The sequence below is a fragment of the Culicoides brevitarsis genome, chromosome 3 (assembly GCF_036172545.1).
Source record: "Culicoides brevitarsis isolate CSIRO-B50_1 chromosome 3, AGI_CSIRO_Cbre_v1, whole genome shotgun sequence".
Lineage (NCBI taxonomy): Eukaryota > Metazoa > Arthropoda > Insecta > Diptera > Ceratopogonidae > Culicoides > Culicoides brevitarsis.
In genome coordinates, this window is record NC_087087.1 from 956,233 (window position 1) to 982,067 (window position 25,835).

At 28.8% G+C, this 25,835-nt stretch overlaps 1 protein-coding gene across 1 annotated transcript in view; it reads right to left on the reverse strand.

The window, feature by feature from the left end:
• The window catches only part of LOC134833386 (uncharacterized), a 92,033-nt gene that overhangs the window by 21,354 nt on the left and 44,844 nt on the right, over positions 1-25,835 (reverse strand). Inside the window, exons 2-3 of the mRNA XM_063847694.1 lie at positions 1,146-1,373; positions 929-1,080 (exon numbers count right to left, since the gene is read on the reverse strand). Of these exons, the coding sequence (XP_063703764.1) occupies positions 929-1,080; positions 1,146-1,373 (380 nt within the window). The remainder of the gene's footprint in view (positions 1-928; positions 1,081-1,145; positions 1,374-25,835) is intronic.

The window sequence follows — 25,835 nt, forward strand, 5'->3', positions numbered from 1 at the left end:
ATTAACAAGAAAAAATTTTAATGTATCAGTTTTACTGAAAAAAATATTTTTTTTTTTTTTTTTAAAAATGAAAAAAATATATAAAATTTTTTTTTAAATATTGAAAATTCTTCAATTTCAATTAAATATTTAAAGGCATCAATTAAAAAAAAATTAAAATAAATTTTTTAAATTTAAAAATTTGTTTTTTCGGATTAAAAGTGAAAATTGACTTTTTGTGAAACATTTTCATTTAAAAAATTTGCCTGAGTAAATCAATTTATTTAGGAATTTGTCTGCGATTTGATGCTACAACCGCTTGAAATTCCGCAAATTCCTTCCTCATCACATCGGGCATTGTTGTCAATGTTGATTAAAGTTCATTATTTCGTCTTTTGTGTCGCATTGTCCATGTTTGTTCATTCAAACCGAAATAATAATCTTGTCATTGTAATTCAATTAAATGTAGCAAATGCCACCTAATTGGACTTGAAACTTAAGACGACGTCGAAGCTTTATTATTTCTCGATTATTATTGTTATTATTGTTTTGGTTTCGTCAATGTGGGATTGAATGTCGTTAAATTATTATTAAATGTTTTATTTATTGTCTCGAGTTTCTTTGTTTCGTTCTCCTTATCTCGACATCTCGCATCGTCGTCATTCTTGTCTTGCGAAATTGAATCTCAAATCATAAGTTGGATGACCAAAATAAACGACCACAATTCGATTTTTCGTCTCAAGTTACCAAACCAGAGAGAATTTTATTGATTGTAAAACATTTCTTCGTCATCTTCTTTTATCTGATCGTTCGTAGGATGAATGAACATCGATAAATTTCGAATTAGACAAGTTGTTAGAGTCGTATTGTTTTACATGGGCCCGTTTTGATCGTCGACGATGAATAAAAATGAGGCATTTTGTTCGAACAAGCAATAAATGTGACTTACCTTTGCTGAGCTACAGGTACACTTGTGGCATTTGGTTGCGATGAACTACAAACGGTTGGCTGCACGTTATTTCTTCCCACGCGCGGAGCAAAAACGCCGTAACCGAAACCATAAATTTCATCTTCTTCCTTATCCGAAAGACAACTTGATGGCTAAAATAATGATTTTTTTCATCATTTCACGTCTCGAATTACAAACAAAAAAGTTAAATTCTTACCGAATATTTCCCTGGCACATAAATTGGTTGACTATGACTATTTGGCAAACCTCCTTGCAGCGATCCCCGATGCCCTCGATTCGCTCCCATGCAATTTCGCTGCGGACTTCGTTCAGACCATGCTTCTTGTCGCGCCGATTCTATCGACATCAGCACTTCGTTGAACGGCGCCATCAGTAATTCACAATAAACGGATGCCAATCCTTCAATGTGTCCTCGACTGCCATCCTGCGAAGAGAAAAAACAAGAGAAAAATTCGTTAGTTTCAAATTTTTTGCATTTTTCGTGCATTAAAAAGACTTCCTCACTTCCGATGCATTAAATTTTTTCCGTCGACATGCAAATCAAAGCACACCGCACTTCATTTAAACAATTTTCATTCATGCAACAATTAAAACGACTCACAAAAAAAACGAGAATGAATGACAAATGACAAAAAAACTCCTTTCAACACGAAAATAATGAAAAAAAAAAAAATGCAAGCTGCAAAAAATATGTAAATAAAACCTTAATTAATGCGTGATTACTCAATAAACAATTTAATGTGACAAGCATCTGCTTAATTTTTGATACTCCATACACTTTTTTTTCGTGAAAACAACGCAATATGCAATAAAATTGCCTGCAAGGCTTGTGTAAGCAATGAAATTTAATACAACAAATTATTATGGTGCTGGTTTTTATGTTAAAATTATTTTTTTTGTGTTCTCGATGAATAATGATAATAAAAAAAGAGATATAAAAAAAAGAAATTGCCAACAATTATTAATTGAATGAAAACGATCAATTTTAGTTGATCGAAAATTGTTAACGGCGATATTTTTGAATATTACCGTAATGTAGATAATTCTTATGGAAAAAAATAATCCGTTCTGTTAACGAAAATAGGTTTTAAAATTAACATTTTTACATAAAACTTTTGAATTTTTAACGAAATTTTGAAATTTTTCAATATTTTTTACAAAATTTTTGAGAATTTATAATTTTGATGAATTTTTATTAATTTATTTTTTAATTTTATGAAAAATAATTTAAAATTTGTCTAAATAATTGCTAAAAAAAATCCAAAAATTAATGGAAAAATATTGTTCTATTAACTTCAAAATTGATGTTCCATTAATTATTACCATTTTTTGAATTTATAACAAATTTTTTTCCATAAGAATTATATACTTTACGGTATTGCGAAATGTCAAATGAATGACAACGATCAAATCCGCCATATTGGATTTAATTCTCGGAACAACAAAGCACATGGAAAGTAAGAATTTTTAATTTTTATTAATTTTGAGCCATTTTTCATTAAATTTTATTTAATTTTTTAAATAGAAATGCATTACAAGAAGAAGGAATTTAAGGAAAAAATCAAGAAAGCAATAAAAATGAACTAAAGAAAGCAAAAACTGACGATCAAAGGATTAGATTAAATTTCGGAAAATCGAAAATGCAGAAAAAATAGAGGTAAGTGATCAATTTTAAAGAAATTTTTACTAATTTGGAACTCCTTTCGACATTTTTCATCGTAAGGAGTTCCGTTTTTTTCACAGAGCATCAATTTCTCTTCGACGAAAGATCAACCGGATCATCAAGTAAGTGAAAAAAATTGAACGTAAACTTTTAAAATGAACTCATGCTGATTCAAAATCACAAATTGAATCAAAAAACATAAAAAAATGATGAGTTGCAAATTAATGGATTTATCAATCGATATTTTTGTTTATTTGTTATTATTTATAAGTAAAAGCTGAAATGTGTTTCGAATAATTGCTTTTACACGTATTGATGTTTTCAACAAAAAAAGTTGCTGCAAGGCAAATATTTTTGTGTGATTTTTTTCGAGTAATGCGATTGACGGATGAGCTTCGCTTGCCAAAAAAGCAAAAAGTGACACATTGAGGTCAATCTAAAGTAATGGATTTGAAAATCGCATTATCTTTAGCATCATCTCCCATATCCAATTATTCGCTCACTCTGTTCGATCTCTATCTGTGTGTCATGTCAATTATGATGTTCGATTTAAAATTTACATTTTTCACGCCATGTTCACCTCTCTCGTTTTTTATTTGGCTGTCAGACAGTGCGGGAGAATCAATATTCAATCGGGGGAAAAAACAACGAAATTACATTTATGAGTGAGCTAATTGAAAAAGTGACTGAAAATGACCGACAATTTTCGGATACTAATTAGTTGTCACACTCCGTTTTTGGATTTTTTGTGAACATGCGAAGCAAAGGCTGCACATCAATTTAATAGATTAGACATGAATTGGAATGGACATGACACATGTAATGGCAGGACATATTTTTAAGGGGTTTTATCTCACACTCGTTGTCTGGCACGGAGTTGAATGAGAAAATCCAAAGAAAAATAGATAGATAAGATGTCGCACGAGAGACATTTGATGGAGTTAAGAAAAGGTTAATGTTATTCATTACTTTCATTCATTCAGTCGGGCTCTCAACAGGGATCTGTGTGTGACAAAAACATGTTTTTGACCAGAAATTTGATAAAGGTACTCGAGAAAAATATTGTATCTAATGACTTAGGACTTAATTAAATTGTATTTGGGTTAGTTAACTCTCGTAAGAGGGTTAATATTTATTCATGACCCTTGAAAGTACATATTCGAAAAAAAATCCGACTTTGAATTGATTTAGATGTTTTATTCAAAGCGTGTTACCGTAACGAAAGTTCATCAACAACAAAAAAAAAATATTTAAAAAAATAGTAAAAAATATTTTAAAAAATATTTTAAAAAAAATATTTTTAAAAAAAAATTTCAAAAAAAATTTTAAAAAAATATTTAAAATTTTTAAAAATATTTTTATTTTTTTAAAAAAATATTTAAAAAAAATATTTTAAAAAAAATATTTTAAAGAATAACTAAACGTCATAACAAACATTTTTCTCCATGAAACATATGCTCTGAGACGTATAGTTTTCGAGATTACCTCTCAGGAACAAATTTTGTAGGGCAAAATCAATATAAAAATTGTAAAAAAAAGGTTAAAGCTCGCTGAAGAACCATCGAATAATGTACGCAGCAAAAAACACTGCATCTAATTTTTCTCATTAAAATTCAAAATGTCCCGGAATGCAAAAAAAAACGAATTAAAAGTCTCTTGCATGACTTTTTTTTGTACAAAAGTGCATTTCAAGTTCGTATTTCATGCGTTTCAATGGGAAACCTGAGCTTTTCTCTCGAGTTTTCATTATGGCAACATGAAAAGAAAGCAAAGATCATATTACTTTTACGTTACACGATTTCATTCTGCATCCCATATATAAAATTATAGCACTATACTAATTAAAATAATTAAAAGTTAATGAGTTTTTACACTATCTGCACTTTTTTAGCATCGCTACCTATGGAAATGGCAACTAAATAATGAGGAAATGTTACTTCCATGGCACATGATATAAATTACGACGTCGCCCTTTGTGAAAAAACAGCATCTCTACAGGTCGTCCTGAATGCACGAAAAAAAAAAGACTTATTTAATTTGGAGAAGAAAAGGATTCTTGTGTGTAAAAAGAAACTTTTCTCTCGTGTGTGTTTGCAATGCAAATGACGAGCATCACGAAAAACAACACAAAAATTAATGTGCTGAGTATAAAATAGATAAATTGCCTATTTAATCATTCAACTTGTGAATGTCATTCTCTTCGTACGAGGCGAAACTCAGCTCATTAATTTTTATGTGTGAATGTTTTTAATCTACCGTCTTGTTTTCTTCCGAGTTTTGGCATTAATGAATAACTTATTCTTCTCGTCCTTCGTACATTTTCACAAAAACACGTAAAATCGCATCAATTTCAACCTACTTGTCTGTCGTTTCGTTCGTCTTATGAATTTCCGGAAGATTTCCCGATGTTAATGTTGAATTGTTGCTTCAGGGAGTAATTATCGATTGAATGAACGAAAATTTCTTCCTCACTTTCAATCCTCTTTTCGAAAAACACACACAAAAGACAACTTTTCCTAATCGTTCTCGACGTCGTCATCGTCATCGTGCGTTGAAGAATATTAAATGGTAGGCGTCTGTGCAAGTTTTTGTGTGTAAGCGTGGTAACTGAAACATGTGTGCTCTAATATATGGAAATGAATGAAACGACTTACGATAATAAATAATCGTCATAATGAGAGAACAATGTATAAGGATTTAACTTGTTGAATTATTATTAACTACTTTGGTACATTTATACGGTTTTTAGCAGTTATTAGACGATTTATCCGAAGCATTGTTATTAAAAAAGGATTAGGATTAGCGGATTTCATTTGTAGATTTTCATGCAAATGCTGCTAATAGGGATTTTATTAACGATGAAAGGTCCAAATTATTGAATATTTATAAATTTTTTTCCCCATCTGTCAATTAAATGTACAAAAATCTATCTTTTTTCAATGACAAAAATTCCATAATTTTTTACAATTATTTTATTTTATTTTTTTTTTTGAAAAATATAAAAATTATTTTAGAAGTTGAAGACTTTAAAAATGTTTTTTTATATTTTTTTAATATTTTTTTTAAATATTTTTTAATATTTTTTTTAAAATAATTTTTTTATATTTTTTTTTAAATATTTTTTTTAAATATTTTTTTTAAATATTTTTTTTTTTAATATTTTTTTTTTATTTTTTTTAAATATTTTTTTTTTATTTAATAGTCATCTCAAAACCAACCAGTTTTTGCACACCTTCAAAAAAATAAAGAAAAAAAAAACAAAAGTGACATGAAAAACTTTTACGTTTCCCATAACTTTGCTATCGGAAAATAAAAGAAGGAGAAAATTCACGAAAAAATTTTTTTTGATGACAAAAAACCACTTATACAGTTGTTCGTGATATTTTAAAAACATAAAGTACGCAAAAAAAAGTGAAATGGGAAAGCAAAAGTTTTTATATTAAAATTTTCCGAGCACAAACTTTGTTTAGTTGAGACTTGAGTTTTGAGTTGTTTAGTTAAAGGATTTCCTCCATTTTTATCCGATTTTTTCTCGACTTCAATGAAATCTCTCAAGTATTTGGCACCGAAATGGATTTCAATTACCCTAAATTTAAATCAATTTTCCTTTATTACAAACGAAACGATTACAAACGTCACACGAGATTAACTTTTCACATCTTCTCACATAAGCCTCTTTTTTCTAAATCAAAAAAATCATAATTTCGTTTTATTTTTTTGAAAATTGCCTGAATAAAGAGACAAATTTGAAGTAATATTTACTCGTTCATGCTGTTTATATTGCTTTCAATTTATTTTTTGCGTCGTTTTATTCTTGAGAATTTTTTTCCTTAACTTTGAATTTGAGTTGAAAGATGAATGTTTATTAAATTCGTTTATGGATGAGGAGGTTGTCGTGTTCCGCATCATCATGCATCATATGAAAATCATCTGGGTTTGACATTGGCGGCGTGTGTGATGATCCCTATCAAAAAATTATTATCAAACCTAAATGCTTTTTTTTTATTTAGGCGAAAATCCGCGCAATTTTGCGAACGAATTTTCTCTTTTTTTTTTTTTTTTTTTTTGAAGAGACACGAAACATGCTTCTTCTTCGAGTACATAACATGCCTTGTTTCTTGTTGTTTGTATATTCAAACATCATTTCATCGCCATGAGGGAGCAATCTTTACCGAAAAATATGTTCAATTTCTGTCTCTCACTCTCTCTCTTGCTCGTACGAGTTCGTGGCTTGTTAGCTGCCGTTATGACATAACTTTTCATCGTTTTGCCGAAAAATTGTTCTGTTGCGGAATGTTGTGTTTTGCATCCCGCGTGAATTTTATTGTTGTCAAATTATTGCATAAGCAAACGAGAAAATTCCCCTGAGTGACGAAAACGAGACATGACATGACGTTTAAAGAAAACGTGAAGGGTCCTTACTCTGCGTTTAACATCAAAAGCAGTACGGAGGAAATTAGGTGAGTGTTAGTTGTCGTCATTTCTTTCGCATGTTAAATCAATCATCTTTTTTTTTCTCTTTTCAGGGAATAAGCAAAGAAAAACTTTGGCAAAGCCATTCACATTAAATAAAAATAAAAAGTTTTATTTATTTTGTAAACCTCTGTTGAGTAAACACAAACAACAAGCCGACGAATCAACTCCATTAAGCTGGTTGCGAATCAAATGTGTATTTCTCGATATCCCCCCAAAAGTCTTACCATCTAATCTTAATTCATCCTCTTCACTCAATAAAATCATGTTTTGAATACCAATCAAATCTAAAATTTGCTGAGTATTTTGCGAGCGAAAACGATAAAAAGGAGAGACTAAAGGCGGCATGAAAATAAAAAAAGGGAAAAATTTCTCGTACAACGACATGAAAGTTGGAAAAATTTTTGGATCAACCGACATGTGTATGAGAGGAGATATATTTAGACAAAAGCAACACAAAAAATTATAATCTCTAAACAGACTAATGGATTTCAGTTGAAGTGTGCTCTTACATTCAAAGGTATTTGTGTGTGGTTTGCTTTACAAAAAAAAATAAAAATAAAGTTACTTCAGGAGTATGGAAGAGCAGTATTGAAGACAAGTGTGTGCGAACAAGTATCCCTTAAGTGCCTATCATTTAGGTTTATTGACTGCAAAAGTGTCTGGAGATATGGATTTCGGGATGAATCTTCGTAAGAAATGAACTTTTCAACTTTTTGACATCAAAGAAATATTTTTCGAAATATTCCAATGAATCCAAACCAAGCAAATTTTCTTAAAATAATAAAAAAATATTAAAATTTTCAGAGAGTTCAATAACTTTTAAAAGTTTTAAGTTCAAATTTTTAACTAATTTTGAGATAATTCATGTTTTTTATTCAAAAGGCGTCAAAATTAGTTAAAAATCGTCTCTGAATCTGTTTTTATCCCCTTTTGTTGTCAGACAACTCCCCATATTTACGCATTTTTATTTAAACTTTACAAATTCCTTACTACAGATCCGTACAGAGGGCATTTTAACAAAAGGAAAAAAGGTAACGGAGAAAATGAAATAAATAGAATTAAAAAGGAATTCCTTTGAACTTTCACCCAAAATGTTTGTAACCTTTCACACAGTGTGTCTGTTAAGGAACATTTGAAGCGCAACAAAACATGTTGTAACAACGGTGCCATATAAAAAGTAGGAGAAAAGTAGATGAATCATGTCGTGCTTTGAATTTTTTGCGCAAATTGAATTCTTCGAAACCGTGCAAGTTGTGAAAAAAAAAGTGAACGAGGGAAAACTTCCTTCGACATTCATCTCTATAAAAATCATTTGTAACACAAGATAAACATAATTTAGTTACGGCGAAAAAAGGAAGATAAAAGACGATTGATTGTAAGTCTCATGTGAAGTTCACAGAAGAAGAAGAAAAACATACGGACATGAAATATTATTATTAAGAGGGATGCTCGTCGACTCGACAGACAAACAAAATGTGTGGTATTGGCATTATTTGATTTTATTGGCAATGAATGGAGTGCGGAGAGAAGATTAGGCTATAATGCACGTACAAAAGAAACCGAAATTTAAGAAGATATAAAAAGAAAATCCAACAAAAATTTAAAAGGAACATAAAAATCACAGTTTTCTCCCCTTTAACTCGTCATGACGAAGACTTTTTTTCAACACTTTCGAAACTTCCGTCAAATTAGCTCACTCGACACTACTAATGAAGTGCTGATGCTTCAACTAATTAACAAAAGGTGACATGCGAAAAAAATTTTAATGCATGTTCGTTTGTTTGCGCTTCGTGTAAAACACATTAAAAGTTTCCTCATAAAACAAGAGAATTTTGTTCTGAATGATAAATGAGATCTCTACACAAAGTTTTTCGAAAATGAAAGTTTTGAAGCCTTTTATGAACTTTTTAGTATCAAACGCGTAAAAAACTTCCGTTGTTTTGATCAGGGTCGAAAAAACTTTCAGTCAAAAAAAAAACTTAAAGCTTTTGCTTAAGTAAAAGTCACAATGAAGTTGACTTTTAAGTCAAAAGTAAAAGCTTCTTAAGTTTTTTAATTTTTACTTAAGGACTTAAGTTAAAGTTTAAGTCAATTAAGTCAAAATTAAAAGCTTAATTTTTCAAAAAATTTCAATTTTTTCATGAAAATTTTTTTAAAATTCAAAAAATTTTGAATTTATTCGAAAAATTAAGCTTTTAATTTTGACTTAATTGACTTAAACTTTAACTTAAGTAAAAGTAAATAAACTTAAAAAGCTTTTTCTTTTGACTTTAAAGTCAAAAGTCAACTTAATTGTGACTTTTACTTAAGCAAAAGCTTTTTTTTTTTTTGACTGAAAGTATTTTCAACCCTGACTTTTAATCACTTTGCTGCGGAAAATCATGCATCCCCCGATAATTTCTCGTGACTTGTTGTCAGGTGACACGCTCTTTGCATTAAGTCTCGAAAAAACGAACTCTCCCGTTCTCATTTATATTAATTTAGACATTTTTTGTTTTGTTGCCTAAATTATTGCCGCCACACAACTCACTCAGCGCGAGGCATTTTGCGGAAGTCCGTGTATTCGTTATTTATACTTTTCTATCACACAACCGCTAAACTTTTCATTAAATCACACAACAAGCGCGCGGCACACAAAACACCTAAATCGCATTTGCATAAATTTCTAATTAAAATATTCCGGGTGTAAAAAGGTTTTTGCCGCATGTCGTCGCAAAAGTAACCCACATTCTCGTAAAGGAACGACGACAAAAAAAAACGTTAACTGCAATATTTTGATGTTTTGGATGTTTTTTGAAATTGCTTCGCTAATGAATTTGGCGCTAATCAAGTTTTTTTTGTACGTTGCATGATCATAACAATTGTATAGTTGCCTCTAATGAGTGTTTTAACAACATGTCGAGTCGAGAAAAATTTATTTTCTTTAATTGCTTTTTATTTCCATATTTTATTGTAATTGCGCCTCATGACAAATGAACGCAAATGTTATGCATATCGCGCAGAGAGGCTTTGATTGTGTGTCGCATCCGCCTTTATGTGTGTTAAACACTGTAATTAATACATTTGCCTCGTGTCGCTTTGTGTGAATGTCGTTTTGGCAGCAACAAACATGCAAACTAATTACGTTTTGATGAACTTATATGGGTCATTTTCTTCACTTTTCCGTGTCTTTCGCGAAAAATTGACAAAATTCGACAAAATTGACACTCGAAATTTATTCAGATGCCAAAATCACTCGTCTCTTCCATAAAAAAGTCCATTAACTGCGGTTTGTCACATCATTTCCATTAAACAAAAGCACTGATATGACGCCGCATGGAACAATTGAACGAAATCTGATTGAATTCGAACGACTATGCATTCAGCGAATCAATTGTGTGAAAAATTTCGGTAAATATTTACAGCTCAACAATGAAATACAAATCATCGTTGTGTGACATGTCTCGTGTGCGTTCCATTATTTCGGTGTCGTTCGATAAGTGATTAATAGAAGCGATATATGAGTCTTTAAATAGACATTAAGTGCAATGAATGAACAAGTAATAGACAAAAATGTGTTCTGAAATCAATGGAAATGGCGTTTTAATTGAACAGGATGTCAGTTTGAGGTAATTTCGGAAAATTTATTTTCTATATTTTTTATTTAGGCTGCTCCAAATAAAAATAAAAAATAAAGGCAAAAATCCAATCGGGAAAAATTAAAAGAAAATAAAAATTTTTATTAAAAATGATCGTTTTTTGTGTATTTTCATAATTTTTCAAAAAAATTTTTAAAAATTTTCAACTTTTACTAATTTTTGTTTTAAAAATCATATTTTAACTTAAATTTTCTTCTCAAAAAATATTTTTCATATAATTTACTTATTTATTTTTTGAAATTTTTAAATTTTATTTTTTTTGAATTAGCAAATCTCAAATTTTTAATTTTTTTCTCAAATAATTTATTCAAAAAAAAAAACACTTTAAATTTTTTTTTTATTTTATTTTTTTTTAAATTTTGTTTTTATTTTTTAAAATTTTTTTTAATTTTTATTTTATTTTAAAATTTAATTTATTTTTTTTTATTTTTAAAAAAATAAAATTTTAAATTTATTTTAAAATTTAAAATTTTTATTATTTTTTTTAAATTTTTATTTTAATAAAATTTTATTTAAATTTTTTTATTTTAAAATTTTATTTTTTATTTTTTTAAATTTAAAAAAAAATTATATTTATTATTTTTTTAAAAAATTTGGACTTTATTTTTGATTTTCATAATACAAAATAAAATAATTGAAAATTTTCTTTTCAGAAGATAAAATTTTCATCGAATTTGACATAAATCGATTCAATTTTCATCAATCTCACATATCTTTTCACAAAAAAATGCCTGAAACCATATTAAATTATCAAGAATTTCAACAAAATGTCATGTGAAGTGTCATCGAAACATGGAGCAAGAAGCAGTTCAGGTCAAATAGTTTGTCAATTCCATTCGGAGAAACACAAACATACAAACATGGACAAACACTCGTCGCACCTTGTATGCAAACTTTTGCCGGAGATGAGATGAGAGACAAATAACAACAAAATACCACATAAAACAACAATTTTCCATTCATATCAAATCAAAGTAGAGGCGAGATTTTCTGCAATGGCATAATAATAATCGAAAATGCTCGAAAAGAGGAGGAAAACATGGAAATTCAACACAAAAATGGACATAAATCTGGATGATGGTTGAATAATAATATTCATGGTATGAATTTCGAAGTTTTTTTTTTTGGTCAAGTCACTCGAAGAACGACGCAGCATGACAATAAATGATGATGGCAAAAGTGTGAGACATAAATATTTTTCAGGCAGAATAAATTTTCAGCTTTTTTCCCAGATTCATTTATAAATCGACTCGACATGACATGGGGCATGCAAGTGACGCATCTAAAAAAGTGTGCGGTAAATGACAACTCACTCATTCACCTACATATTGGCATGAAATGAAGATCTTCAAAAAATGATAAAAAAAAACATATAAATCAATGTCCTAATAGTTTATTCATAAATCTGACATGAAAATGTTCTGTGGTTCACGTTTCGAGCAGTAGGTATTCATGTCAGCAAAAAATTGAAATTTGAAAATTTTGACTTTTGACATGTGTGTGTGCGCATCATTAGGTTAGAAGTTTCCCCCATAAAATCGGGGATTTTTCATTAAATTTTCATATTATGGGCAAAATTCCTCATTTTTCACATTATTAAGACATCATCCGTCGAGCAATAACGAGCACGATGTTTATTTATGTCTTTTTTCTTACATCTTGGGAAATGCAAGTAACAATTTTCTCCCTTTTTTCCGTAGGTTCCCTTCACATATCGCCCTCCGGACAAAATATGATCAATGTTTGTTGTCACAGTACGCGCGCCGAATACAAATTGGCGAAAATTTCCAACTTATCAAAATAATTAAGTTGCTCCCTCACTGTCAATGTGTGCAAAACTAATAAGGTAGGCGGATTCTTTGGTTTGATTAATGTCCGTTTTCATCATTTTTGTGTCGCTTTAATGCAAAAAAATACAAGATGCGAGTAATTCAGTCAGACAATCATCAGATAATTCATAAATTTAATAATAATAACGATGATGATTGAATATATCTTTCGTTTCTGAAGTAGGCAGTTGCAGAAACGAAAGAAATTGTTCATCCTGAGGAATAATGCAACAATCGAAGCGAATCGATTCTCAGCCATCTTTTTAATGTTAATGCTGAAAGTCGAGTTGAAAGTACAAAAGCAAACAGACTGAGAGTGAATAAATCCAATTAATTTGTATGTGGATGCGAACGAGCGAGATGAATACCGATGATGATGATGATGAGAATGACATTGATTGTTTGTTCGATTTTTTTTTCGAGATTTTTTCCGTCTTCAGGAACGATTTCTTTCATTAATTTTTAATCTGATGGATTTTTTCGTACTTACTTGCTAAAATTTTCATTAAAATTCTAATTTCTCATCAAATGCGGATGATGAAAATATAAAAAGGGGTAAGCTTTGCATAATTCCCCCGAATTGATTAACTAACTCGACTTTTTATTATTAATATAAACATAAAAATGAATGATAATACCGTAAAATAACAAGATGAAGTCAAATGCAGTTCCTCCTCTGAGACAACATTGAAGTAGGGAATTGAATAGAATTACAATCATCTCCATCAAAACAAACTTGACGGCATTTTTATTGTAGATTAAAATGATAAAAGAGGGGATTTTCTTTGTTTTACAACGTTATTATGATTACTTTGAATGTTTTTGCGCGTCATGATAAGCGCTGTACTTTTTTCCCATTAAAGATTGCACGACAAAAGAATTGCGATAAAAATAATTAAATTTTCAACAAAAAAAATTGTTTGGTTCGGTTCAAAAAATACCACATTTGGTCATTTTCATGATAATTGCACGCACGTACGCCCCCGCCATAGTCAAAGTCATGTAATTTCGCAAAATAAAAAAAAGAGACGACAAGAACATGAATAATTTTACTATTTAAGCCGAAATAGTAATAAAAACAATGACTCAGTCACGTTTGCATTAAAGTCTTGTAATTCGAAACGAACAACTCTCGACTCTCTTCTCGTAAGATAAGATGCAAATAATGTAATTATTCATTTACGTTACTCTCATTATTCATTCAGAAAATGCATGGGCATGCGGAGTGTGAGAGCGAGACAACTCCGCAACACAAGAACAAGAGAAAGTTGTGCAAAACATGCATAATTGTGAGTAGGAAATTTATTTTCACGTGCAACTGAGGAGTTTTTTCCTGTTGTTACTGCATGGAAATTATTTACATTTTATTGCGATGATGTTTTTGAATGTATGTTATTGTTGTTGAAATTAATGAAAGTTTACCTAAAAAAAAATTAAAGTTTTTTTTTGTATTAAGATTTAACGAAAAGTAAAATTTTTTAAATTATTTTCTTTAAAGATCCGAAAAAAAAATTATTTTTACAAAAAAATTCAATAAAAACTTATTTTTTGTAATTTTTGATTAAAAATTATTTTGTATATCAAAAAATAGTGATAAATAAATTTAAAAAATTTATTTTTTCATTTATGAAATTTTTTGAAAAATTTCAATAAAAACTTATGTATAATATTTTTTTATAAATTTGAAAAAAATGAATTTTAATGAAAAAAAAAAATTTTTTTTTGAACTCAAAATAAATTAAAAGTTCTGAAATAAAAATTTATTTTTTTATGAAAAATTTCCTTACATTTCGAAAAATTAAAAAATTTAATTTGTCAAACAATGAAATTTTTTTTTTAAATTTCGATAAATTTTTTTTTTAATAATTTTTTTAATTTTTTTATTTTCGAATTTTTTTTTGTATTTAAAAAAATTGAATTAAAAAAAAATTAAATTTAAAAAAATAAAAAAAAAAATTGAAATAAATTCTTTGATAAAAAATTGTCACTCTATCGACAATCCCTTATCATAACATCAACTAAATTCATTCACTGAACAATAAAATAACAATTTCCCTCTAAAATTCACGTATTTTTGTTGTAATTTTTTTTAGTTGCTCGACCACATGCATGCATCTGTTTTTTGTTTTCCCCCGTTAAGTGCTTCAGATAACTTTTTAATAATATTATTTTATTTCTAATATTTATTTGCACAAGCAACCATTTACCATTCCTTTCGTTTTAAATATCGTACAAACAAAGTTTTGTAACAACAACTAAATATTTTGTAGTCATGTTAACAACTGCACCGTTCATTCATTCGAAGCGATTACCAACTGTGTGCGATTATATTTTTCCGCGACTTTGTCTTCGAAGCAAAAAAATTTGAAATTAATTTTTTGTAAACATTCACGGTAAATAATATTGCTTAGACATACTCACAGCACAAATAAATAAAATAAAACGAGTAATAATGGCAAAGAATGTCATGACAGACAAATGCAACGATAGTGAGTGCTCGGCACGACAATTGCAGCAATAATTGGTTCCTGAATCGAATGTAAACTCACCTGAAAATAGAAAAAGAAAAAAAAATGGGATTATTATTACGTAATTAAAAATGGACAAACAACATTTTTTTTTCTTTCTTAACCATTAAAAATCCATAAACTTTTACTCGATTTATTGTCCATTCAAGTGAAAAATTGTCTTTTAATCACGAATTTCATTTCGTTTTGCAGAATTGCATTCAATTCGAGTTGAATATATTTTTTTAAAATAAATATTTAGAAGAAACAGACAGAAAAAACAAGCAAACAAGCAAAACTCCATTAAATCAATTACAGTCGAGATGTCATTTAAATCACTTTATTTCTGTACGAGTAAAAATAAACGATCATTTTCATAAATATAAAATAAATAAATAAAAAGATTGCCATTTTTTGCAGCAGAATGTGCTTTTGCAGTCAATGAAGCAGTTTATGAACGTCTCTGATATGATGTCAACTCGACGAAATTCGAGACAGCGACAGAGAGGAGTGTATATGAGCAAAAAGTGTCACAAGTTGATCTAAGACTAGCCGACTTCAGGGAAAAAAAGTGCAACATTAACACGAGCGCTCATGATTTATTTGATTTAAAAGTACATTCAATGGTAGAGATAAATATTTATAAGTTTTTTTTTCTTTTTTGCTAAAGCATGTTTTGCTTCAAGTGTTTAAGTCAGCTAAATGTTCAAGTGTCATTTTGTGAGAAATTTGAACGATTTTTCTGAAAAATTTTACAATTTAAAAATTTTGTTCTTAAAAAAATAAAAAAAAAATTTGTTCAGAAAAAGTCAAATTTTTTAAAATAATTTTAAAGACAAAAATGGAATTTCATGAAAATTTTTAAAAAATTGAATTTTCATGGAAAATAAAAAAATTTGAATTATGCAATTATGAAAATTTAAAAAAAATTATTTCATGAAAATTTAAAAAAAAAATGAATTTTCATGGAAATTTAAAAAAAATGAATTTTCATGAAAATTAAAAAAAAAATAAATTTCATAAAAATAAAAAAAAAATAATTTTTATGAAAATTAAAAAAAATAATTTTTAAAGAATTTTTTTTAATATTTTGAATGTTTTAAATAAAAAATTAATAATACAAAATAATTTTAAAAAATAATAAAAATTCATAATAATTTTACAAATCGAAAATTATTCAAAAAATCAATAAATAAATGCCTTAATTAATTTTTTTCGCAAAATAACACTTTTTACTGCAAATTAGTCACATTTTGTGCTAAATAAATAAATTTCAAACATTACAAAATATTTCCATTTGTTGCTCATCGGAATTCAACTCCAACAACTGATAAGAGAATTGTCGACATAATGTTTTTAACTCCATAATTTATGATTCTAATTAATAATTCTCACATACGAGAGTCACTTCTCACTTATAAAATTATGTCATCCGGCGTGTAATTTATTATCATCTTCTTATAAATCGTAGAAGACAACAAAAGGTCAAGATCAACCTCTTTATTTTTTTTCTTCGAGAATCGCTTCGAATTCCCTATCAAATTGTTATCAAAAGTTTGAATTGAGTCTCATATTATGTCGATGACATTGCCTTGACTTGACGAAAATTAGACTCATTTGTGCATAAATGAATTGGAATTGATTGAAACTTATTTTTCTCTCTCTTTTTCCGAGTATTTTACGTGCCGTATGCGCGAAACGTTGTCGTTTTAGGGTTTCGAAAATCCATGACTGTCTGCCATTTCGTCGCACAATTCATTGAATTTTATTTAAAATAAAAACGGAGGTTATTGAAAACGAAATTTCACGTCATTTCTGCGCCATTTGAGACAAATTGAAGATTTCCTCGAACAGATTTCTCAAATCAACAATTAACCAGACACGAAAATCAAAAGCGGGATCAATGTTTCGCAATTTAAATGTTTCGTAATTTAGGCCATTTGTTTAACATAAAACAATGCATTTGAATTCGACACACACGAGAACGAGCGGAGTCTGTGTGAATGAATAAATTGTTTAAGCTAATTTAATCCAGCACTTGCTACAACAAATTTGTGTTGCATTTTGTGAAATTATTTAAAACAACTAATAAGTTTAGGATTAAAACTTATAACATCACATATTTGCTGTATTTTTGTACATTTTACACACACATTTGAAATGGGGATTACCTTTCAATTGCTGGTTTCGTACGAAATTCGTTTTGAAACTTCATGAGAGTCTCTTTGTTCATTAAAATGTTTTAAATTAAATAAATACAATAATATTATAATTTTGTACAAATAATTTGCTCGCATTATGCATGCATTTATGTTGAATTAGGTTCCTTGTTGTTACGTAGTTTGCTATTGTGAATAAACTTTTATTCTCTATTCAAATTATAAAACACTCAATTTTGGATTGTTTTTAACGGTAAGGATTGTTTCATGCTAAATTGATTATTTTGGCATTTTTTTTTATTTTTTTAAGTCAAAAAATTTTTTTTTTTTTTTTTTAAAGAAATATTATTATAAAATAATTAATTTTTGACTTTTAATTAATTAATTTTTTTTTAAATTATTAAATTAAATTTTTTTTCGTTTTTTTTTTTGAATTTAAATTTTATTTTAATTTTTTGAAGTTGAAAAATTTTGAATTTTTAATTTTTCAAAAAAGTTTTTTTTTTTTTGAAAAAAAAAAAAATAAAAAAAAATTTTAGAAAGCTTTAATATTTTTTTTTTTTTTTAAATAATAAAAAAAATTATTTTAAAAGTTAAAAAATAAAATTAATTTTTTTAAAAAATTTTTTTTAAAAAATTTTCTTTTAATAATTTTTTTTTATAATGAAGCATATAATTAAAAAAAAAATAAAATAAAAATTTAGAATTATAAAGTTTTGAATAATTTTTTAAAAAATAAAAAATATTAACGTTTCTTTAAAAATTTATTCTTTTAGCATGAAACAGTCCTTCAATACCTTGAAATTGCACACACAGCTTTAAATCTATTTACCCGTTTCGCTCGTTCCGTGCCTTCGTTCTGCATTGTCGTCGTTCAATTCGCATAGATACCATTTTACTATTATTATTGTTATTATTTTATATTTCAGGATTTAATATTGTGGTAGTGGCTTTTTCAAATTTGCTCTGCAGGAACCCGAGCCGTGTGTTTTGTGTGTTTGGAGCGCGCATCAGAGATAATGTTTGTTATTGCATGGGATTTGTTCGTGTCGCTGCTTCACTGTGGTCTGAATTTCATTCTCAGCGCACTCAATTGCGACTCGATACTTTTGCCCCATTGTGCGGTGCGCGTTTCCAAAACGAATTTATTTTCTGCTATGCTTTAAAAACTGCACATATACACACTCGCTTAATGTTATTTTATCATTATTATTCTATATTTTGTGTGGCTGCAACAACATTATGTTTATATTATTAAATAAGTCGAAATAGCACAGCACAATAAAAACCATATTTTGTCATTACATGATTTATGTATGCAATTTTATTTAAATTTAATGTTTTTTAGAACAAGGGATTATGATTATATTATTGTTGTTATATGGAAGCGGGTTAATTTAAATAAAACTATGTATTTTAATGGAGTTATCTTCGTTTTTCGTTCGAAATATGTATACGTGACCTACTCAACTCCTTTTTTCTTTTGAGAACAAGAAACGAGCCAAAAACTCTTCTAATTGCTGTTTAATAACTTGATATCCGCTCCGTTCTCGAAGATAACGACTTGTAAAACTTTTCATTTATATTATTAAAAGTCGATTATTATCCCAAAAATTTTGCCTTTTCCAACAATTCAAACAAAAGAGCAAAATTATCCGAAATCGGATGAGATGATGATGACTTTGCATAAATTTTTGAATTATTACCATGGCAGTAGTAACCCAAAAACTTTGTAACACACATTTTGCCAAAAAAAAAAAAAGACGAAGAGTAAACTAACATCATAGGAAATTATAGATAATTTTTGTTTTCCTCGAGAATGGAGCACACAGCAGAAGGATTACAACGAAAAAACTGAGGCATTAAGTAAACGGAAGAACTTCGGGAAGTAAAAGTTAAAACAATAAAATATTTTTCTGTGCCTTTTGGGAAAATTTAATTTATTGCATTTTTTGTCGTTGTCTCTTTTGTCTTTAGGATGAGGGCAGTGACGTATTCAAACTCATGAGGATCCAAAAATGAAGCAAAAATCTATTCCAATTAATTCAAACCAAGCATAAAAATAATTTAAAAAAAATTAAAAAAAAATTGATAAGTTTTTTTTTCTCAAATTTTCTTATTGTATTTTCGATCTTTTTTTTATTTTTTTTTTAATTTTTTTTTAATATTTTTTTTTATATTTTTTAAATATTTTTTTTAATATTTTTTTTAATATTTTTTTTTAATTTTTTTTTAATATTTTTTTTAAATTTTTTTTAAAATATTTTTTTTTTTTTTTAATATTTTTTTAAAATATTTTTTTTATATTTTTTAAAATTTTTTTAAAATATTTTTTTTTAATATTTTTTTAAAATATTTTAATATTTTTGTAAAAAGCCTGAATCCGTCACTGAATGTGAAAATGTCTCATGTACGAGCAGATAATGCTTTAAAAGGACAAAGAACTTATTATTATGATTTTAAATCGTCGTGAAAATGTATGATGTATAATAAATTAGGTTGTGAGTCTCATACGGTATAAATACCTAATAATGTTACTGAAAAATGTGGAATATTGTTTTCTGCTGCCTTGACGTGCGATACGCATTTAGCATAAGTAGCAAGAGAGCATTACAACGTCAAGGCACGCTTTTTCACTCACAATTAGACAGGAGTGCTTTGGAAAATCTCGTGTAAAAACCGAAAATTATCGCAAAAATTCCGTTCCCGCCTATCAAAAGATATTACGTCACACATTTATTTTACTTTCCGCTCATATGATATTTATTACTTATTACTCAAACCCCGTCTTATCAGTGTTTTACCTTTTTATTCTCCATTATTTCCATTTTTTTTTTTGCGAAAAATAAAAGCATTTTTTATGTGCGACGAAGCAAGCAAGCATCACGCACACGGCAGTAAATATATTATTGCGCTGTGGTTTAAATATTTTCGGTTCTCAGGTAAGTAAACACATTTTCTCTAAACTCATATATTTTCCATTTAACACCTTGCAGACATAATATTTTTCATTTTTTTTGCGTTTTCTTTTTCAGAGGGATCTTCACATCTGTTGTTTTGTTTCGGTTTTCCAAATAAAAAGTTTTTTTTCGAAGAACAACGACGAATAAAAGATAAAGTACTCAATTTATTCATTATTTGGAAAAGTAAAAAAAGAAAAAGTATTGATGCGAAAACAGACGGCATGTTTCCGGAATTACCTCATAATTTTATCTATCACGAGAATTTTTGGTACATGATGCGATAATATAATGTAATGTGTGGTTGTTTCTGGTTTCTCGCTCTATTTTTTAACATTTTCTAAGCAAGAAGCAACAAAATTAAACATCGCCGCATTGCCATCGGCACGCAGAGGAAACAAAAGTAACGAGAGAGAGAGAGTGAGGGAGCGATATGGTAATGGAGATTGTATTTCTATGTAAAATTTTGTCTTTTATGTCTCTACTGTTTCTTCTTTCAGACAGAAGCTCATAGAATTATGGTAAACATTTTTTAAAAAACTGTGACGTGCCTTTGATCTGATTTGACTGACGTGACGTGATACAACGAAATGTGACAAGAAAATCGATATTCGACGACAAATATGGGTCGAGTTCTTGCGAAAAATGAGAAACGAAAATTTTAGAAGGACATTGATCCCTTAAAGGCACTTCAAAAAAACGCGTGATGAAATTTTGGAAGTAAACTTGTCGAAAGGAACCATCAATATGACATTAGAAATCCGAGATCGCTTCAAGAATCAACTATAACAATGCCTTCATTCCTCGCTGCATCAGATTTTATAATGACTTTTCTAACGATATTGACTTTAACGCGATGGATAATTCAAATGAATTTTTAAAAAATTGTTAGATGAGGTTTTTTGCGGCTTTAGGATTTTTCTTCCAAAAACTTAATATTTTCACTTGATAAAGTAGTCTTTATTAAACGAATATTTAAAAAAAAAACACGAGACGAAATCTAAATTTTGATAAATTAAATTTGCTCTCAAAATGTTATTCAATTATTACAAAGAATTTAATGGCAAACCAGACAAAAAGCAGCAGATGAAACAATTACTGAAGACATTGAAATGTAAATGATCTCATCCTGCGCGACAAAATTTATAGAGAGAGATTGAGAGGCGGAGGATGCTTGACTTACCCAAATATTCGAATAAATTGTCACCCAAAGGCGTAATTAACAATTTAATAGCGAGCAAAAACCGCCGTCACACAGCAAGCACGTCTCGTTCGTTATAGCGCGATATTTATATTAAAAAGAGGCAGTAAAAGGGTGACAAATACTATTTTTGGCATTTCTCAGGAGAGAATTTGTCTTTGCCAAATGACGACGACGCGAATTTGTAATCATAAATTACTGAAATAATTTCTTGTCTCGTATTTCGCGTCGTCATCATTAAATATGGATGGAATCAACAATCAACCTAAATGAGACAAACACGGTATTTAAATCCATTTCGCGTTTTGACAGGGAACGACGAACGTACTAAATTGACAAGCACGGAGGAAATGACAAAATTGTAAGCACTTTTTGTTCCTACGCCGGCGACATTAATTAAATTAACATTTTTAAATCGATAATCGCATTATTGCCGAACACAAAACAAACAGGGAATAGGCTACTGTGACATTTATTGCGAACAGTGCGAAAAAAAAGTCTCGTGAAAAATGCCAAATGAGACATGGAAAATTGCTCATTAATACCCGCCGTGGCTTGAAAAGTGTGAAATAAGTGTGACATCGATCAGGAAGCGCAGAAATTTGTCATTTGTGTTCGAGTGATTAGCTAAATAGTGCAAATTAACAAAATGCGATTACAGGTCTTTGACAGGCACATCAATAATAATTTACACCGTGTAGCTACATTCATCGTTCGAGCTCGACAAGAGCTTAAAATTGATTGATTGACATTTCTTGTCATATTTTTCACACTACTTGTGAGTCTATTAATAAGCTGAACACTCGAGCTTCTCTTCATATGCTTCACAAAAGCACCTGAGAGTGTGAAAAAACTCACTTGAGCACATCAAAAGGGAGGATCTTTTTAACAAGTCAGCAAGAAAATGCGAATTTTTATCAAAGCGAAAACTTTTCCAGACATCATTCGTCTTTTTTTTCCTGCTTGGAAATTGATATTTATTTAAAAACGTAAACACACAAAAAAAAAGAACGAACAACTTTTCGTGTAATTGAAATAAAAATGAGAAAAAAAAACTTTGACCTGAAACTCATTTATTTCATATTTTTTTTCTGCAAAATTAATGACTGCAAAAGTGGTTTTCACTTACTCATTTATTTATATTAAAAAGTTTAATGGGAAGGTTTTTTATCGCACACAACTCTCTCGTGTCTGTCTCGTAATTATGTGTAAAAATCATAAACAAATATCAGATGCACGAAACACAAAATCAATAAATTTACATTAATGATTATTATTATTAATAATAATGTTTAATCCCCACGAATGAATGGTTTGCGCTGCGGAGTGTGTCGTGTAATAATTTTTGTTGTATTTTTTAATTATTTTGTTTTTTCACATGAAGTTTTTTGTTCAAGGATGAATTTTTCGTCAAAAAATTTCCGAGAATAATCCTTATAAATTTATGTCATTATTGTCATGATAACAAGAAATTCATTCAAAATTAAAAAAATAGAGAAAGTAGTCGTCTATAGAACGACATACTATACCGCATTTCGATGTTATATATCACGCTTTTTTGTACTCTTCATTTCACAATTTCGTACTCCTCAAGTCACATTTTCGTACTCCTCATGACCCTTTTGCAATTTCATACACTTTCAAAACAAAACCATGTCAAAGGAAAAATTTTTTTTTCAGTTTCAATTTTTTGGCAGTTTTGAGTTATAAAATGATTAAAAATGATAAATTAGAGCCCTCTGACAAATTTTTATCCTTTTGGAGCAAGATTTGACAAAAATGGCTTTGACACAGTTTTTGACATAGTTTTTCTCTTGATTTAGTTTTTAAAACAAAACTATGTCAAAGAAATTTTTTTTTTCAGTTTCAATTTTTTGGCAGTTTTGAGTTGAAAAATGATTAAAAATGATAAATTAGAGCCCTCTGACAAATTTTTATCCTTTTGGAGCAAGATTTGACAAAAATGGCTTTGACACAGTTTTTGACAAAGTTTTTGACATAGTTTTTCTCTTGATTTAGTTTTTAAAACAAAACTATGTCAAAGAAATTTTTTTTTCAGTTTCAATTTTTTAGCAGTTTTGAGTTATAAAATGATTAAAAATGATAAATTAGAGCCCTCTGACAAATTTTTATCCTTTTGGAGCAAGATTTGACAAAAATGGCTTTGACACAGTTTTTGACACAGTTTTTGACATAGTTTTTCTCTTGATTTAGTTTTTAAAACAAAACTATGTCAAAGAAAATTTTTTTTCAGTTTCAAATTTTTTGCAGTTTTGAGTTATAAAATGATTAAAAATGATAAATTAGAGCCCTCTAAAAAAATTTTGGGGCACACAAGAACACACATACACACGACAAGTCGAGTTTAATACCGCATTTTTTTCTTCGAAATGCGGTAAAAAAAATAATCTCAACATATTCAATAAATTTCTCGAAACAGTAAATAAATAGCGCAAATTGTAACGAGCGATAAGAGCTTAAAATAATAATTATTCAAACAGGAAATTAATATTATTAATTGAGGTTTAAATCATTTTCATTCTGTCATAATTATTGCGCCGATCCGTTTATAAACTATTAGCAGTAACAATCAACGTAATAATAATAACAATAATTATTTGTATGAAAAATTGAATTAATCAGGATTTATTGCTTCAACAGGCGAGGCGTGCATTACGAAGTGAGACGTAAAATTTGGCATCCATTCAACAAACATTAACTCTAATTCGCATTCGTTTGGCTGGCTCGATGTTTGTTTGTTTGAAATGTATAAATCGATAAATGTGTCTGTGCCTTTTTTTGCTGTTAACCCCTAAACGCGAAGGTGCTAAAGTTCACACAACAACCCGCATGTATGTAATCTCCGCATTTAAATCAGCAGAACAGCAAAATAATAATATATTTTAGTTATAAATACTTTTTTTTTCTTCACAAAGCTCGTTTTGCTGCCTGAGTTAGTGTATAATAATATTTATAAAGTCGTTATTTATTTTGAAATGGTAGCTTCGTGTATTTTCACATATTTTGCTATCTTAATCGCTTTTTATGTACAAAGTTAGACATTTCCCAAATAATTTATGTTTTCATAAATCAATCCTTTAACTTTTTTCCATTCTTTCGTTCTTCTTTATTTTTTTTTGTGTTTGTGAGAGAATTTTGTGTTTATTGTCTGCTGTTCTATTTTTCTTACGAAGAAGAATTAAATAGAAAATAATAAAATTTCTTTTCCAATGAATCCAAACCAAGCACAGAAGTAATGTTGATTCAATATTGACTTGATGCCTCGACAAGGAAAAATCTGAACTAGTTGCTGCTTAATGAATGGTCACGTAAGACAACAATTTTTCCGTCAAACACGAAGCCTGGCATAAATATTTATAATAATTTTCATTTTTTTTTTTTGAAACAACACGCAAAACCATAAAAAATTCTCATAAAAAATTAAATAAATGGAACATGGCAACCGAATATCGATTGACAGACACTCCGTACCTGTTTTCATTTATTATTTTTTATTATTGTTTTTTAACCAACTTATCATTTGTTTTCAGTTAAAGGGGTTTCAAATCCCGAAAAATTTTCGAACATTTAATAGGATACTTGTGAAAAACTGATTTCCCAATGGAAAAAATGTTATCCATCTGTCGTATTTATTTCATTTTTTTCTGTTAAATCTGTGTCATGAGCCCCATTTTGACCTAAGACTTGCCTGTCACATCACATCGCATCATCATCAGCAAAAGAAGAAAAAAAAAGTTCCCATGACAGACATTTAATTTAAGGGACATAACAACAACAACAGTTTTTTCTGCTCACATTTTTTGGGCTTGTCCTAATTCTATTGTTTTTTTTTTATTATTAATTTTATATTTATCTCTCTTATCTCGCTCACGCATGTTATGGGCAACCATACAACAAATTGCGAACACATTCGTGTATTTGCACGCCTTTGGAATACGAAATTCGTAAAAAAAAGAACTGTCCTTATGAAATGTGTCGACCAACGAACGATTGTTTGTTGCCATGACACGAGAACGACAACCGAGAAATATTTCAGTGTCACAACAGTGTGTGATTTTTTCCTCAGCCATCACTTAACTCGAATAAAAATAATAATAAAGGCAAGATGTGACACGCGGATGGATTGACAAAGCTCGACGATTTCCTGCTCAATGTGAAGATAAATTAGGGTTTCGCCCATAATAATTCGTGTCATGCCCTCGATAATTGGAAAAAATTTGCGTATATTGGAAATTATTGCTGATCAAACAGATTTTTATGATACGTTATTCCAATAAATCGTAATTTCGAATAAGGATGGGCCTTTTTTTGTGAGCAATTGAGATGCAATAAGAAAAAAATTCATGAAAATTAATGATCACGAAGAGACTTTTAATTAAATTACTCGACTGTCAGTCAGTCAGAAACGTTATTAATATCAAATTTGATAGGA